Here is an 18950-nt window from a genome sequence, read left to right as displayed (position 1 = left end):
CTGGAAAAAAATGAAGATGCCAAACATATGTTTTTTAGTTGTGATTTTGTTGTGGAGATCTGGAAATGGTTTTGTGCTTGGTCGAAGCTTATATATGTTGCCCATGTGAGCTTTTCTTCACTGATTTCGGTTGTTTCTGATATGAAGGCTGACAAAAGGAGATGTAAATTGTTGCATTCCTTAACTTATGTGGTGTTGTGGTCTTTATGGAAAGCTAGGAATGATGTCGTCTTCAAAAGATGGAGTTGCAACTCGATGAGAGCAGCGGATGATATTCAACTTTTATCTTTCAATTGGATTAAGTATATAGTTAAATTTTCAAATTTATGTTGGTTTGATTGGTGTATTATTTTTTCTATACTTTATATTTTATAATTTTCTAACATCTTACTAGTTTTAATGTATTTGTTGCGGTCTAAAAATATTTAAATAGTTGAGATTTATAATAATACACGGTTACATACTAAACTAAGCAAATGTCCTTACTATAATTATATAATTAAACTAATATATATATATATATATATATATATATATATATATATATATATATATATATATATATATATTGTTATAACTAATTAAAAGGGGAATGAGTGTTATACATGGTGTAATAATAATACGTATTTATATTATATAAGATTAGTAGTAAATATGTATAAAATAATTAATGATTAAATATATAAAATAAATTAATGAATATGTACAATAAAATTTATAATAATCAGTAATAATGATATTTCTCATCAGTTTGAGCAACGAAAAATATCTTAATGACTAAATATGTATATAATAAAGTAATGAACCAAATTATTAATGATTTTTTTTAAACTAATTTCCAGAAAAAAAATATCTTTAAAAATGTTTTTTTTTTTTTTTTTTTTTAATTTCATTTAACTAACCATGTAACAAACGTATTGCATAAGGTTGCATTGATGAAAGTTGTATTGGTCTCATAATTAAGGGATCTTGTGATCGGTTTCTTCGGTAGGATTATCCCCAGAGCCACCGTAGGTGCCGGTGATAGAACCGGTCGATTTATTCACAACGATAAAGGCTAAGTCTGCAATATTGTAAGTCGTTTTTCTCTTCCCTGTTCAATTTTTTTATGTGTCGCAATTGCAAGTGATACATGAGTTCAGTTAACGATAGAAGTATGTCATTTCCCCAATCCCTGATTACAATAATCTAGTGTTAGGGTTCAATGTCAACCATTTGAATTCCAAAAAATCATCGATTTCAGTTAGTACACTACATATAGTAGGAAGTGGATGATGGAGTAACAATGGCCAATTGGCCATTGACATTGCCTTTGCCCTAGATAGACAACTAGCACCTTGTCATTTCACCTAGTTAAAAACTCAAAAACCTTAAACCCCAATTCATTTACGTAAATGCCACTGTAGAAGCAAACAAGCTATCCATGTGGCAACCTTAGAAGAGCCATATCACAATTATTTGAGAGAGATAGATTTGGTAAATATCAAGAGGATGAAGTTAAGATCAGAAGAAACAAACAAGAGGTTGATGTTTTTAGCATCTCAAACCTTTCTTGTCTCTTCTTTTGTTAATTCTATTGGCTGTTTGCATGTTACCTTTAGAATCGTTCGTTTATACTTCATACTGTTACCCTGCTATGTGACATTCTTTTGAATCTTTTCGTTCGTCACGTATGATCATTATCTTAAGACATCGGTTTTGTCGATTCTGAAAGAACTTTATGAACTAATGAAATCACCATAATAATCAATGGTCCAATTACCACAAGAGTTTTGTAGCAACTAGTCTTATTGCTTCCATTAGATATGGCTCGCTGGGCCCTACTAAACGCCTTATGGGACAAACTATGTAAGAATACATCGACTTGAATTTTATACAATTATTAATATGACTACGTAACTTGTCTTGTAAATTGCTCCAATTGTCTCTTCTGTGATGCAACTTGCAAGTTTCACTAAATTGATTAGTGGGATTACCTATACCATGTTAAGTACATGTAATGGGGTGATGATATCAAAGCTTCTCTTTGTCTATGGGCTTTGATCTTAGTTTTGAGGTTGATATAATATATGACTTGAACTTATAGTTGAATATCTAAAATTTCCCATGATAATAACAAGAAAAAGGGTGGTGGATATAATAATTGAATGCTATAAATATGTTGTAATAGTTATTAACACAAATGAAATCTTGATTTCGAATATGCCAATAAATAAGAAAAAAAATATATTAAACAAAGAGAACTCAATATTTAAACAAAAGCATGATAGAGGAAGCTATAGGTACTATAATACTATATACATACTCTGGCTAGGTCAAACTATATATTTACAAATGAATATTATAAAGATTGAATACTTTATTCTTTCCTCCTCGAATGAAAGATAACGCTCCAAATGGTTTTATCTAGGAGCCAAAAACTGAAAGTTGATAAATTAATATTTAAAATAAAAAAGAGTTGTGACCCTTTCAGTAGTTTGACAAGATCTTCTCTTTCTAGTTTCTATGCCTATATATAAATGCATCAAAATCCAGATATAATATGTATCAGAAACTAATATAGCTTCCAAAATCCAAACCGAATAAACACATTATCATGGCTAGAAAGAGAAAAGTGTCAAATGATCAAGACTCTGATCATCTTGAAGAAAACATAGCATGGGAGGATGAGAGGGTTAAAGAACCACCAGCTGTGGCGGCATTTGGCGGAATCCGGCGAGCCCGGAAGCGGTTTGTGGGTGTTCGACAGCGGCCCTCTGGCAGATGGGTGGCAGAAATTAAGGACACGATTCAAAAGATTAGAGTCTGGTTAGGCACTTTTGACACAGCTGAAGAAGCAGCTAGAGCATATGATGAAGCTGCTTGTTTGTTAAGAGGAGCCAACACTCGCACAAACTTCTGGCCTTCTTCTCAGTCAACTTTGACCACACCTGCCCTTCCTTCAAAAATCACAAACCTTCTTCTTCATAGACTTAAAGCCAGAAATAATTCTTTAGCACTTGCTGCAAGTGCTTCATCTCAAAACGTTTCTCATGTTTCTATTAATCATCATGATGATAAGAAGCAAGAGGAATTTAGAGATGATGTAGTTGAGTTTTCAGATACAATCTTTACTGATTTTCTCAATGACACGGATGAGTATATTCCTGAAACCAATGATGAAAATCATGTTAAAGATGATTTTGGTATGTTGATGGAATCTGATAATAATTTGGAAGCTCAGTGTTCAAATGGTGATGTAAACAATGGAGGTGGGGTTGAAGAAGAAGAAGAAGATGATGATGATGATGATGATGATGATGATGATGATGAAGGGAGTAGTGAAACAGGAGTGATTGATTTTGGTTTCATTGATGAACTTGGATCAACTTGTAACTTTTCTCCATTTGAGATAGCTCAAGAGATAGCATCAGAGGTGTACAATGAAGAAGGAGAAGAGCCATTAACAATATCTGAAGCGATGAAGAGGATGAAATATGAACGCAAGTACTCGGCTTCTCTTTATGCTTTCAATGGCATACCGGAGTGTTTGAAGTTAAAGCTTGGTTTTGGAGGAGGTGTAAGTGTAAAATCTAGAGGAAGATCCAAAATGCAAAGAACTGTTCTTCATAAGAAAGCAGAAGAAGAAGAAGAAGAATCAAAGAAAGATGTTGCGGAAGACTCAACAACAGTTTCTTCTGCAACAAACACCATCGATGGAGAGCTGTCGCTATGGAGCTCTCTTGATCTCCCAACCATATGTTATGTTAATTAGCTCAAACCTGTTATATAGTTTTAGTTTTTGTCTAGTTCATCAAACTCACTCAATGTCTTTTACTTTTTTGAAAAGAAACGAAAAAAAAGTACATTGTCCTAATTCCCAATTCTTTTTTTTTTTTAACAAATACAAGCAATAAAGTTTTACTTAATAAATGCGACACTAAGGTTACACATTACTCTTATTATAATAAACCAAAACAAGCTATTGATGGTTTTATATAAGTAAACAAGTTAACAAAAGATAAATACGGGCTCACAAAATTCGCCTATAAATAGAAGCCTAGAGATTTTTATATACAATACAGCCTAGCTTTTCTTCACAAAAGATGATATCCCGGAGAAAGCCATTCATATTTTTTTTCAGGCTATGTCTTGTTTTAGAGAACACGAAGCTGAGCAAGAAACGCAGCACAAAGTTCCAAAAACAGAAACTGAGGTCCATTTACCCTCTGTAGATCAAGCAAATACTTTTCCTCACGAGTTTTATATAGCTGTAACAAAACACATTTTTATAACAAGATCAATAAATATTGAATACAGAAATTAGTGTAGCAAGCTATTGATGGTTTTATATAAGTAAAGTAGTTAACAAAATCATGTTTACCTGGACTTCAAACTTGACAACATTTGGAGAGGTTGAGGAAGCAGTGTCAGCAGCAGCATCAACTATGGTTGACTCATCTCCAAAGTAACGACTACTTTGCAATTGCATGGTGGTGTTGTGTCCATGGCTAGTGGCAGGATCCCATCTGCACTTCATGTTGTAGTGTCCTATTTTCTTCCAGTTAACATTCAGTTCTTGCAAAGCTTTTAATACTTCTTGCATTATCTCACGAGGATGTGCTCGAGACTGTCAAAACGGACCCCATTAATACAAAGAAAAAAAAAATAATACTTTATTCATACAATACGAGGAACATGAGAAAAATAACCTGAAGCCCAAGAGCCCATTTCCTTTCAACTTGGTTTCTCATATTTGTTCCTTGATAATCCATGTATCCAGATGAACGTGGTGATAAAACTGATACAGAAGCTTCGTTTGAATTCACACCTCTGTACCCCTCAACTGGTTTTTGAAACTCTGCTCCAAGATAACTGTTTGAGTTACGAAACCTATTGTCCAGTAGCAAGTAATACGCCACAGTACCCTGTATGTAAAATATTCAAATTTTTACCAATATTTTTCACCTAAGAAAATTATAATAATAAAAGTTATTACCTCATTTTGCACTCGGTTGCGAAGTGACTCGATAAGCCCATCCCTGTCAAACCCCATCTTAATCACCTCATTAAGAATATCTTCATCAGTCTGCACCAACAAAAAAGGGTATATTAGGAAATTGGAATTGCTAGTGATTATCATTATCAGTAAAAGGGTATATTTGGAATTGTACCTTTTTTGCTTGCTGCATGGAATCGGGTGGAGGGACGGCTAAGTAGCGAGGGAGATGAGCTTGGAACCACGGGTGTGCACGGATTTCAGGAATAGTCATACGCTTCATTGGGTCAACCACAAGCAACCTTGGAATCAAATCTCTAGCACCGGGTGACAAATGACTCGGAAGGGTATATATTCCACCCTTAAACAATAAATCAACATGAGAAGGGTATAAATGGGAATTTATCAAATATTAAACTGGCAGACCTTAATTTTCTTGAAAAGGTTAGGAATATTTTCATCGTCAAAAGGAAGAGTCCCACAAAGAAGAGCATACAGGATAACACCACAGCTCCATACATCTACCTCGGGCCCAGCATATAGTTTCCCAGATATAACCTATTTACAAAAAAAAAATGTTAATTCTGATGCTGAAATTATTAGTATGATTTATGTAAAAACTTTATTTAATACCTCAGGAGCTGCATAATTTGGACTTCCACAACTTGTTTTGAGGAAATGACCATCACGCATGATATTACTCAAACCAAAATCTGCAATTTTCACATTGCATTTGGCATCCAGTAGCAAATTTTCAGGTTTAAGATCTCTGTGGACCACCATATTACGGTGGCAATACTCCACACCAGATATTATCTGCCTCAAGACATTGGCATATAAGTAATAAGTTTAGTTTAACCAGATGAAATAATATTTATATTTAAATATTTTCACCTGCTGAAAGAAATTGCGAGCTTCATCTTCATGTAATCTTCCCTTTTCCACAATGTAATCGAAAAGCTCACCGGATTTCACATACTCCATAACAACATAAATGTCTGATGGTGTTTCTACAACCTCATAGAGACGGATGATATGCGGATGCATGAACAATCTTAATATCTTAATCTCTCTTCTAACTGCAAATATATGAAATGAGTGACTATTTGTTTATGAGCATTGTTATTATTTTTATAAGTTATAAAGTTTGTACCTTTTTCTTCCATTTCCATGTTTTTGATCTTGCGACGATTGAGGATCTTTATAGCAACTTTGTGTCCTGTTAATGTATGTTCTGCAATTTTCACCTTCCCAAATGAACCAATACCAAGTGTTTTCCCAAGCTTATAGTTGCGTAAGAACATGTCCACACTACTCCCACTACGCCCTCCTCCCTCCATATCTTATCCTGAAAAAAAAGGTTGATTTAACAGAATATATAGATATTTAATCAACACTGCAAAGGTTTGGTATAACATTGGGGGGCACTAGGTAACTTGCAATGAAAGTTTGCCACAAAAGGGGAAGCCACAATTATGATTGAATATACCAAGATGGAAACATGTATCTTACAGATCACTTAAAGAGGGAAAGTTGCAATTATCGAGGTATATTTCAAGATGGAAATTTTTATAATATTCATGAAAGGAAGGAAGAATGTTGGGGCTGGAAGTTGTGTAACATGTGGGGAACATTATGAACACCTAAAACACTAGCAAGGCAACAAATGAACATGAAAAAAGGAGTAAAGTTATGAGTTGAGCTCATGTACAGGATGTTGGTACTCCTATTACTCTTTCTAAGATGAGATCCAAAAAAGAATTTTGGATCAGCCAACAAGCTCGTGTTAGAACCCTTAAGCTAGATGAGTCATCTCGATTTTAAACTATGGAGAATGATAAAGAACCTCTTTAGAAGAAATGGAACTAAATCGAAACACACCTGCCGATTATAGTTTGCTAAGAATTCACATCGACGATTAGGTTACAAGTAAGAGAACAAAAGGCGAATAAATTGAAAAAGAGAGATTGGAAATCTGTTCGAATCATCAAACAAGGGAATCTCACATTAAACGCAACTGAAGGAATTTTACAAAAAGCGAGATTCTTGAGAGATTAGATTAGGTTCCTCGGAGCTTATATGGAAACCGACCGATTTTCCTAACAGAAACACATGATAGCCACAGATCTGAATTTTAAAATTAAACAAACCCCACGAACAAAAACAATTTCAAATAGAGCGAGGAAATTATAATTTATTGGAAGAGTAACAATCTTCGGAAATTTCATAGACTAACCGGGTAACGAAAAGCACACGAACTGAGTCAAATCATGTAAAGTTTGTGTCTCCCGATTACGACTCCTGGTTGCGAAATTCTGGCGAAAGGGCCGAGTATAAAATCAATCACAAAGACTAATCGAATGAGTTTTCTTCGACATATCAACGTACGTACGTATATGAGAGAGAGAGGCCGATGAAATATTAGAAAAATATAATTGGGAAAAAGGAAAAAGAAAAAGAAACAAAGGAATGGTAGACCTCCCTGTGACAAGGGTTTGAGGAGGGGGTGATGAAGAAGGGAAGCTTTGGTGAAAGGCCACGCAACAAATCACGAAAGGGTGCACGCACTCCTTCTTCTCTCTCCTACTAAAAAGTAGACCTCACAATGTGATATTTGGGGCTTTTTTTTAATGTCCTTTTCCTTCAAAGTTTAAACAAAAAATGTTTTCAATTTCACATGATTCCCATGTAAAATTTGACAAATGAGTTTTTAAATGGGTTGGTAACAATTTTAGGCTAAACTCCGACAAATTTACTCATCTAATTTTGAAAACCAACATTGAAAACTATTTTTATAATGGATGTTTTTTCTATCCTTTTGAAACGGCGATCAAATATAATATATAAACACATAGAAAAAATAATAAAGTAAAATAAAAAAAAATAAAAATCTTAAGCGAGAAACTCAAGTCAAGTCAGATATAAAAAAATATCAATGGATGTAAAATATACCAATAACATGTCAGGGTTTTTATTCAATTCAAAAATAATCTAATGTTAGAGACAAAATTTGACATAATTAACAATGGAAATATTTTTGTTTGAATAAACTAAACCCATTTTAACTCACCAAAAATCATTTTGCAAGACTTAGAAAAATTAAAACAATCATAGAAAGTTAAGTGTTACAATCTTTAAAGACTTTGATTCTCATGAGAGATTAGAAGTTGATGAAATATTGCATGAAACTCCAAAAGAGAAGTTCTTTATAATATATTTATCATGCAAAATTAAACCACCAAAATATGCTAGGATATACTTATATAAAGTTGTTCTTAAGTTTTAAGACTTAGACCCAGTAAGTGTTTATAGAGAAACAACTTTAGAGCCTTCATTTCTCTAGCACCAAATGGAAGAAAGAAGAAGAGGAGAATAGTAAGTGTTTATAGAGAAACAACTTTAGAGCCTTCATTTCTCTAGCACCAAATGGAAGAAAGAAGAAGAGGAGAATGGAGCATCTAGCTCTTGGATTTGGCAGGCCAAATGTGAGAGGAAAGAGTGTCTAAAAACTCGAACTCATTCACTAGTTAAGCCTTCTTTAAGTACCAAAACATGCAACCATAAGCCAAGACCAAAAAGCAAAAATGGTAAGGCTTTTCTTACATGTACGAGAGATGTAATAAACAACACAAAAGTAATCCTTGTTCATGCTCCTCAATTTTCTGCCATAATGGTCAAAAACACAAGACGTGGAATATTTAATACATATCACATAACTAGCTAGTTGAGCTGTAACCAATTGGTTACTCTGAATGACCAAAAAATTGTACACAACATTAATAATCATACTATATGATATTAAGCTAGCTTCTGTTCTTTTTTATTATTATTTCCTAAAAACAATAATTCTCAATATATTGGTAAATGTTATTTTCATAAAATAATGTTTTTCGAATTAAATACAAGTGCTGATATTTATTAATAATCAAAATTACTCTAATAAATAATCAATTGGTAGTAATTGATGGGTTTTTATAGGTTATAAAATACATATACATGTAGAAAAAATCACTTAACATTTAAGGGCGCTAGGGATGGCAAAAAAACCCAAACCAGACGGGAAAACCCAATTCCCGAAGATTTCGTGGCGGGGCGGGGCGGGGCGAGCTTATCGGGTTTTGGGTCGTTATCGGGTATTTTTTTCGGGTTCGGATCAGGGAGTGGGGATGTCTGCCCTGCCCCGAATATATATATATATATATATATATATATATATATATATATATATATATATATATATATATATATATATATATATATATATATACTTGGAAACCCTGGAAACCGCAATTTGAACGTATAATAAAAATATTTCAAATTCAGGTAGCTATCTAGTTTCCTAATCACGAGGAAGCTTCCAGAATGCCCTATTAGGGCATCCCAAAACCGTCCCTATGGGAAGGTTCTTATAACGTTCCAAAAATTCTAAGTGAATTTTTTTTCTTTAAATCAATAAAAAAACAATCATTCATTCATTTAGAAATCCCATCAAAGTATAAAAACATGTCATATAATCATCAGAGTATAAAACAAGTCAAATCATGTGGAACACTGGTGGATGCGGTACAATCATGTTAAGCTCTTCCCCATAGAACCGGAAGATACCTGAAACCATAAACATCAAACCGTAAGCACAAAGCTTAGTGAGTTCCCCAAAATACCACATACCATACATACATCCCCCCCCCCCGGCCGACATTCATCGGTCCCCGCCCGATACTCATTGGGGCCCGCCCGGCGAACAGGCTCATCTATAATACATAGTGGGTCTCGACCAACACACATAATGGGCCCCGCCCAACATACATACAAACACATACAAGCGTCACAAAGACAACTAGCATCCTACAAACATAATCCAATGGGTCTACATTGGTGTCTTCGACCCACAAGTACAATGAAGAAACTCACCTCAACCGGTAAACGGATAGATCTTACACATGAGTTGTTGGTATTAACTAGGGATGAGATTCATAATCGGAAAACCGGACCGAAACTGGAACCGTTAGAACCGGAATATATAGACCCGATTCCGGTTATGAGTTTAAAAATTAGGTTTATCCGGGTTCCGGGTAATCCGGGTTTGTGTCTGGGTAAACCGGGTCTAAAAACCGAAACCGGTGTTAGGAACCGGAACCACTTTTAGGGCCGGAACCGGTTTTTGTGAAACGTTTAAAATATGCATATCTCATTCGTTTCAACTCTGATTGACATCCGGTTTTTTCCAACGTGTGGTTTATAGCTTGTACATGATTTTAGACTATAAATTTGTCATTTTAGTTTTATATTCATTGACTTACAGTGCCCTAAAGTCGAGATATCAAAGTTGAAAGTTTTTAGATTTTTAGTTTTTTGTATTTTGTGAAAGTATTAAAACATGCATATCTAATTCATTTAAAGTCGGATTGACATGTGGTTTTTTTCAACTTGTAGTTTAGCATTTGTACATGAGTTTAGGCTATAATTTTGTCAATTTTGGTTTAATATTCAATGATTTACAGTCCCCTGAAGTCGGGATATCAAAACTAAAAATTTTCAAATTTTCAGCTATTTGTTTTTGTACTTTGTATTCTGTGAAAATGTTAACACATGCATATCTCATTCGTTTAGAGTTGGAATGACATGCGGTTTTTTCCAAAGTGTAGTTTATAGTTAGAACATGATTTTAGACTATAATTTTGTCAATTTTGGTTTCATATTCAATGAGTTACAATCCCCGAAAGTCAGGATATCAATATGAAAAATTTCAAAGTTCAACCCACTAAGTAGTAATTAATTACCAAAAAATTCCGGTTTTTCTGGGTTTTCTGATTCTAAACCCACTTTATCCAGTTCTAACCTACCCACTTTGATGTTTCCGGGTTTTCCAGTTCTAGACCCACTTTACCCGGAACCGAACCGGAACTAATTCCTATATATCGGTCCGGTTTCTGGTTCTACAAAATCTCGTTAACCGGTTTCCGGTTTTCCAGGTCTAGGTCCATCCGGTCCGGGTTTGGACCCACTTTCATCCCTAGTACTAACGTCTCTCCCACTAAACATATCGACAAACCAAACCCTAATTAGCAATTAAGGTAATACTCTACTTAACGGGTCCAAAAGCCAATGTTAATCCTTATTTGGACAAAATACCATGTTACCCTTCCAAGTCCTCAACCCCTCACAGTTGACCAAGGGTCAAACTGGTCAAAAAGTCAACGATCAATTCCAGTTGACTTACGCCTTCCGTACCCAATCTATGCCTTGCGTAGTGGTACGTCATGCATATTGAGAGTACGTCATGTGTACTATGTTATTAAGTCGTTTCCATTTAGCTCTTAATCCATAAAGACTAACCATCTATTTCTCAGATCTGGTCCTAATAAACGTCTAGAGTGATAAAGTTCTTAAATTTATGCCTTTGCATGGCTTAAAAGAGAACTATACCAAATCTCAATTCCAAAACACACTCTGATGCCCAAATACTCATTCATGGAAGGATAAGAGTGACTAAGCTCCCATTTTTATCACTCTGCAAGCTCAGATATGCTAGAAATTGTAACTCATGAGGTCTAGAGTAGCTCACGCTCACTAGACCCAAGATCAAGGAACTAAAAAGCTCATAAAACCCATAAAAAGCTAGATCTATATAATGAATCGAGTTTAAAGCTTTATACCTCTTGTAGGATGTTGTAGAAGAGTAGAGTATGGATCTACAAGCTTTAGACTCCCTAAGTACACCTTCAATGACCTCTTTCTTCACAAAACATACAATAAAACACTCTAATGCTTCAAAATCCTCACAAGATGACTAGGGTTTTGAGTTGTAGGCTCAAGAGGTAGAGGATGATGATAATAAGGACCTCAATGGGTTGGATTCCTTAAAGAGGGGTCAAAACCCCGAAATTACCGTTTTTACTCTGTGTAGTTACGCCCTGCGTAACATAAGCTACACCTTGCGTAGCTCCCTAAAAACGCGCTCCTTCAGAAACCACTACCCCCCTGTGTGGCTCCCTAAAAACACGCCCCTTCAGCAACCACTACCCCCCTTCAAAATCCTCACAAGATGACTAGGGTTTCGAGTTGTAGGCTCAAGAGGGTAGAGGATGATGATAACAAGGACCTCAAGGGGTTAGAGTCCTTAAAAAGGGTTCAGAACCCCGAAATTACCGTTTTTACTCTGTGTAGCTACGCCCTGCGTAGCTCCCTAAAACCGCGCCCCTTCAGCAACCACTACCCCCTGCGTACTTAGAGTACTCCCTACATAGTGTCATACTCCCTTTTTCCAACTCAACTTCAAACATCTATAACTTCTTCGTTTCAACTCCGTTTTCAGTGTTCTTTATATGTACGGAAAGGTATTGAAGAGCCCTATAATACTATGTAGTTACTTTGTCTTAACACATGTCGAACTAAAACTCTAACCCATCCAAGAAACCCGACATATAACTTTTCCCTTTCTACCCTTCCGTCTAGCACACAAATCAAGGTTTTAGATCTCACAACCTACATTATCAACCTTCAATAAGGTCTAAACTTTACTTCCTTAAGGCCCAAAGCCTTTACATGATCGACTTTCTGTAACATCTGGTTTTGAGGTATGATTTATTTTATTTTAAAATTTGACTTTGGGGAGTCGCCACGACGTGGGAAGGATGGCTACGACGTGGCGAGGCATTTTCTGGTCACGGGTCTTTTTAACTCGCCACGACGTGGAAAGGAAGGCCACGGTATGGCCTCCGTTAACATCTTAAACCCTAATTATCTGGGTTTTCCACCTTATTTAAAGGAATAGGACGGCTAGGGTTTGCTCACCCTCAGCCTCTACCACCCTCTTTAACCTAGGAGAAACGATAATTCCTTTTCCTCCATTGTTGAAGCTTTCTTGAGTGCTTTTGAGAGTTTTAAAGGAAGAATCAAGGAGTAAGCTAAGGACCAATAACAAAGTCCTTATATCCCTTCGTAGCTCAATTTTAGACCCTTGTAATTGTTAAAGGCTCCACCTTTTTATTATAGGGTGATAGATCTTACATTTTGTCCTATTTTCTTCTTGATCTTGTTAGATGGGATGGTGAGATTTCATAAAGGTTGCAACTTTATGAATCTGTAGATCATTTGGAGTAGTTCGTGATTTGGATATGGAGTTTGGTGGGTTGTTTGAGCCATGCATAAGATTTTAGTCAGAATCCCCCATTTTGACCTAAGTTGAGTCCAAGACATGCATTGGAGATGCATGTCTAAAAAGCACCAATTTTTAGGTTGGTTTTAGTGTTATGAGATCTTCTAGAGCAAATGGGCTTGAGACTTAAGGGATTAAGTGTTGATTAAGCTCATGTCATGGTTGTGTCTTTTGGACCTAAGATTTTAGATCTGACCCCTTGGTGAGTTTCAAGGGATAAAATTGGAAACTTTATCCATTTACACAATAAAAATGATCAGATCTAGACTTTGGAACCTTTGGGATCGGAGGATTCGGCTTAAGCCATTAAGACACTTTGAACCTAGTGCCCACCGTGTTGCTGAATTCGCCACGACGTGGTGACTAGGGAAAACGCGTCTATTTTGTTGTATGAGAGCTACGACGTGGCAAAGGATAGCCACAATGTGGCGAGTCAACTTTGACCATTGACTTGAGTTGACTTTTGGTCAAACCCCTAGTTTTGGAAGGAAAGCTAAGGGTGTACTTTGTACGATTGTATAAGTGGTTTATAGCATTTGAATTTGCGGCAATAGGAACAGTATTGGTTGATCATCGTTTGTTAGGTGAGTCTCTTCACTGTACTCGTGGGTCGAAGGCACAAATGTCGGCCCACTGGATTATGTTTGTAAGATGATAATTGTCTTTGTGACACCTGTTGATATGCATGTATGTGATTGTTGTCTTTGTGACTCTTGCTGATATGATTGTATGCTTAGTTGTAAGGGTGAAATAGTCCCAATACCGGTTGAAAGATACCGAAGGGGGAGAAATAGACCCGATATCGGTTGAAAGATACCGAAGTGGGTGACATAGACCCGGTACCGGTTGAAAGATACCAAATGGGGTGAAATAGAGCCACTTTTAGCTTCAAGTTGTTATGTATATTTGGTATGTGGTATTTTGGGGAAACTCATTAAGCCTTGTGCTTACAGTTTTATGTTTATGGTTTCTGGTATTTCCGGTTCAAAAGGGAAGGGCCCGACATGATCGCACTTTATCCACCAGAATTCCGCATTTTATGACATGATTTATACTCTAATAACTATTTTATACACTATCACATTTTGATGGATTTTGGAATGAATGAATGATGTTTTTGTTAGTTTTAAAATAAGTTTTTTACATAGTAATTTTTGGGACGTTACAAGTTGGTATCAGAGCCTTGGTTTGAGGGACTCGAGCACACTATCGGGTGTGTCTGAACTCAAAATGAGGAATTGGTAATCTTTTTGGAAGAAAATGGATTTTCTAAATAGATTTTTTATAAAGAAAAGTGTGTGATGCGTGCAACTAGCCGAACTTAATTAAGTATCTTTCAAAATACCCATACATGTTTATTGTTTACTATATGTATATATGTATAACATGCTAGCTCAGGGCTAATGATCAGCTCATAATCGCATTATAGGATGATAAGAGGGATGCCTCGTATGTCGGTTATATGAACCTTTAGAACTGCATGCTAGTATAGATTTCAGATGATCGGATAGAGTGACGTGTTTAGCCATTTAAGTAGTGCTCTGGTTTAGAACTCAATACTTGAATGTTGCTTGCTTTGTGTTTCTAGAGGATCCAATGGTGTTGGATAATTATTAAGCGAATAAGTTAAATTACATGTTGTGGGGATTAGATAATTCTCGAAGGTTAGGTTCAACCCTATTGCACAACTCTTGTTTGAGTCCACCCGTTATAGAGTGGGACCTAGCAGTCGAAAATTATATGGTGTCGGTAACATGTAGTTGTATTCATGAGGTAGTTAGAAGGTATTGGATGGAGTATCTTCTGTAGCTGATGGCTGAGAGTGATGGGAAAGGAAGGCTATGAAAGCTTGGTGAAATATTTTAGCGCGTTGGGCGTTCTATATTGAGAGTGAGGTAATTGATACTAGGGAAGTGACTTGGAGGAGTCCAGACCGTTCTTGAGGAAGGTATAGATAGGTATGGAAGATAATATTGGGCCCGTACTACTAAAAGCATATGATCTATACCTGAGACAAGGAAGACCTTGATGATTTCAAGAAACTTCAAAAAATGTGAACTTCTTTGTGCTTGTATTAATTAATTATGTATTGTGTTTTAGCATATTAATGACACATGGTGGAACAGGAGGTTCAGGATTCGGATATGGTTCAGGCTTGGGTAACGAACCAATTGATGAGGGACTACGTGATTTCATCACGACCGAGATTACGAGAGGCATCCTTCATGCGACCCCGGTGATGTTCAAGTTGATAAAGGAGGGTATCATTGAGCTGATGGAGGAGCACTTCTAGACTTACAAAGTCGAGTTAGTTGTCGGGCAGTATGGACCCCATACACTTTCCTTTAAGGATTTCAAGGGTTGTAGGGTGTAACTGATGGGTTTTATACAAACAATCCTATGTGTGCATGCAACCCTAGAGTTGGATCTATGTTTTCACTATTAGTTATAGAACTTTATGAACACAAAAAGAAACCTGGCATGCTACTATTATTTTCGAAACTCATATATAAAATAGAATACATACCTTTTGTTGTTATATAGCAATAACAACTAGTTCCTTGAATTTCCTTAACTCTTGAAAGCAAGTACCACAAGTGTAGTACCTCTAATGGCTCACAAACACACTAGGTGAAAGGATGAATATGGGAGAGAGGAGAGAAGGGTATCTTGCCCTAGATTTCGTCCCTTTTAGGGTTTCCCAAGGCTTGGACGAAATCTTAGTGCCTAAGGGTGCTATTTATACTTAAGGCTAACTATGGTTTCAATGTGTAAACCCTAATCCCTTAGCTTAGGGCCTAAGCAAGTCCATGGACTCCTTTCCTTAAGACCTTGGACGAAAACTCCTATATCCTTCTAGTATTTTCATTCAAACCTTAATAAAGGTGATCCAATGGCCCAAAGCCTTAACTATTGAATAATTACAAAATAGCCCCTGTACTTTTAATTAATTCCTTTAATCCCGAAATTAATTCCTAATTAATTTATGATTAAATACTAATTAATAATATGATTCCAAATTAATATATTATTCATATAATATATTAACAAATCATATTTATACTCCAATTTATTATTCTTAACAATAAATCAGCCTCTCTCCTCAACAATCATCCTGTCTAGTCACCAGTGTGAAGGCAACCCAAAAGGACCATGCACAATCGGGTCAAGTACATAACAAAATAGTTATGGACTTAGACACTAATCCAATAGTCTCCCACTTGGATAAGTCTAATAACTATTATGCGTATAACCTCAGATCCTGATTAGCAATCGTAGCTTTCAAAAGCCGTTGTCAACTCTGATCTTATTAGAAGCGTGTCCTTTAGATAAGGGATCATATATTCCTTCATTCTTGATATCGTATAGACTTGAGACATGGATTTTGATTATTCTCTCAGTCTATGTTCTGTTTCCCGATTTCCGATTTATGACGACTGACAACAAACTACAATTGAACACATCAAATTAGCTTCGGCTTGGCCAAGCGCTTATGTGCCATCACTAAATCATCGAGGGGCCCACAGATATCGCTTTCATCCCACTTTGGATAAAAGGAACGGATAAACTTTGATTCAATACTTGCTTGCACTCACTCACCGAATCACACACAACAATATGTTTTATGACACCAAGTTACTGGTGCGTTTACATATTATCAATGTGTAACCGACTCGCAAGATACAACTCACACATCTCGGTTTCAAGAATATAAGATGTTATCCTCTCACCAATCACTTGTGATAAAATCCATGAAGTGATTCTTGTGAGCGTGGGTTTAATCCAATGCTCAAATCATATTCATAAGCACTCATGAACGTTGCAACAAACATTTGCGTATGTCTAATACACTTTAGACAATCCACACACCAATTCACGACAGTCGTCATTCATACCTACTTCCAACATATGAACGACTATGGTCCGTTCGAATAATTTGATTGTTCTGAACCAATTTAATTATTCAGGAAGTCAAAACATACAAAGTGAAACACAAGAATAATACTAATCCCACATGGCCCCAAACTCTGGATATAAATAAAACATTTTATTTAATCACCATATCGATTACTCATTATTTGTTATTTTGGTTAATTAACTTATTACTTGAATTATTACTACAATTGTCCCATGTTCTTAACATGCACACAATGTTTACTTATGGTCCTTACTTTGTGAAATAGATCAAATGAACACATTTCCAATCATACTCATTTCACAACTCCCAATTCTTATCATAAGTATAAGAATATCAAACTTTTGTCACTTATAGAATATGCTAGATTCTAACATTTTATGCAATGATCCTTTCGTAAAGTCATAGCTCAAAATCATCAAGACTTGGCTAATCTCTATCAGAAACAATTCTATAGATATGATGTCTCTCACTCAAAGTACATTCCTTTGAACATCTTTCTTGCATAAAAGTTTCTAATCTAGACATAGACTCTCAATATCCAACTCCCAATATGGAAACATTTCCATATTTGCCATATGACAACTCATTCTTAATAGAATCTTATATATTCATAATAATGTCGATATGGTCCATCTAATACCATACTTCCAACTACACACAAGCAACCAATCTTCAGCGAACTTTGGATCGTCCTTTGATAGTTGTTTAATTATTTTAGTCAAAACTGATTCTAGTCTTTTTTCCCTCTTAATGCGCTAGGCATTTGGAAAATTTTAGAATGGTCAAATATTATAGCATTTGCAAATGATCCTTTACCCGAAGCGTATGGGACACGATGCATAATGTCTTACATAAAGATCTGATACTTTATCAATCTTTTGTCATAATATTTTATGTGTCACGTTCTCACAATTCGAACTATGAAGAGGGATGCCATAATCATAATCAAAATTTTGAGAACACACTATGTATCCTTGACTAAATTTATTAACATTCCACAACCTAAGCCTTTAGATTTGAAATGAAGCATAATATTCTCTCCCTTAATTATAGCAAAACAACTATTCAATCCTTACGACTTTGCAAAGTATAACTCTTGTTTTCTAAAATTAATATTGCTAACTTGCAATACTTGCCTTAATAATCATACAAGCACAACATTTATGCTCCCACTATCATGATGATTATTATCATATAAGCATAACACTTATGCTCCCACTAGCTTTGACATGTATTCAGAAAACAACTTAACTTCCAGAAAACAATACCTATTGGATTCTTAAGTTCATATTTCTAATACCTAATGCTTTGATAATCCTTTATATAAGCTTCTTAATCTTATACACCTTTGCCTTAGATAGCTCATATGTGTGTCTAAACAATTCAGACTAATTGCCAAATCTCACAATTCGAAATATGGAAAGGGATACCATAACCATAACCGAATTTGAGAATACAATTTTCACAATCACTATCTTCTTAAAATCTCTCTTAGCGAAAGCATTTCCTCACATTCATTCTTATGAATGAGGGAATCTTATGAAACTTAGATTTTAGTGGTGTATGTGTTCCTATCCATGCGAATTTGCCCAAAACCAAAGTTTGCGACAAATCCAAACTCATATGGACCGAACCTTCTCAATCTTGATCTCTTGCCTTATGGTAACACGGCTGCCCACCATGTCTTCCAAGTAGTTAAGCAGTTCACCCTTTCCTATCAATGTACTTTTCATTGATCAAAGTGATTGCCTTTTATGCGTTGAAATGAGAACTCATAGAATTCACATGCATAATTAACTCAATTGGAACTGCACAGAAACAAGATAGTGTCAACACGATAGGTTGTAAACCTCAAGTCGTTTGCTAGTGATGATCGATAAGGTTTATTCTTGATT

The 18950-nt window shown here is 35.6% G+C and overlaps 2 protein-coding genes and 1 long non-coding RNA gene across 3 annotated transcripts in view; 2 read left to right on the top strand and 1 right to left on the bottom strand.

Annotated features, from left to right (window-relative positions):
* The first annotated feature begins 942 nt into the window (after positions 1-942).
* Positions 943-18950, top strand: part of LOC145087664 (uncharacterized) — a 36570-nt gene continuing 18562 nt past the window's right edge. The window contains exon 1 of the long non-coding RNA XR_013700849.1: positions 943-1073. This is a non-coding gene — a long non-coding RNA (uncharacterized LOC145087664). The remainder of the gene's footprint in view (positions 1074-18950) is intronic.
* LOC145087663 (uncharacterized) lies at positions 2410-3856 on the top strand. Its single transcript, XM_079025677.1, has one exon. The coding sequence runs from the start codon at positions 2597-2599 to the stop codon at positions 3752-3754; it is 1158 nt and encodes a 385-aa protein (XP_078881803.1). The 5' UTR covers positions 2410-2596; the 3' UTR covers positions 3755-3856.
* On the bottom strand, positions 3921-7558 carry LOC145087662 (SNF1-related protein kinase catalytic subunit alpha KIN10-like). The gene is made up of 10 exons (XM_079025676.1): positions 7215-7558; positions 6132-6326; positions 5873-6057; positions 5612-5794; positions 5405-5536; positions 5154-5339; positions 4979-5068; positions 4692-4907; positions 4364-4609; positions 3921-4250 (listed from the first exon to the last, which is right to left on the bottom strand). Exons 2-10 carry the CDS (start codon positions 6316-6318, stop codon positions 4137-4139), a joined length of 1539 nt encoding a protein of 512 aa, XP_078881802.1. The 5' UTR covers positions 6319-6326; positions 7215-7558; the 3' UTR covers positions 3921-4136.

Source organism: Lactuca serriola, chromosome 2 (genome assembly GCF_051521515.1).
Source record: "Lactuca serriola cultivar US96UC23 chromosome 2, Lser_US96UC23_V15, whole genome shotgun sequence".
NCBI lineage: Eukaryota > Viridiplantae > Streptophyta > Magnoliopsida > Asterales > Asteraceae > Lactuca > Lactuca serriola.
The sequence above is the reverse complement of the archived record's forward strand: the minus strand, read 5'-3'. Positions and strand labels throughout refer to the sequence as shown.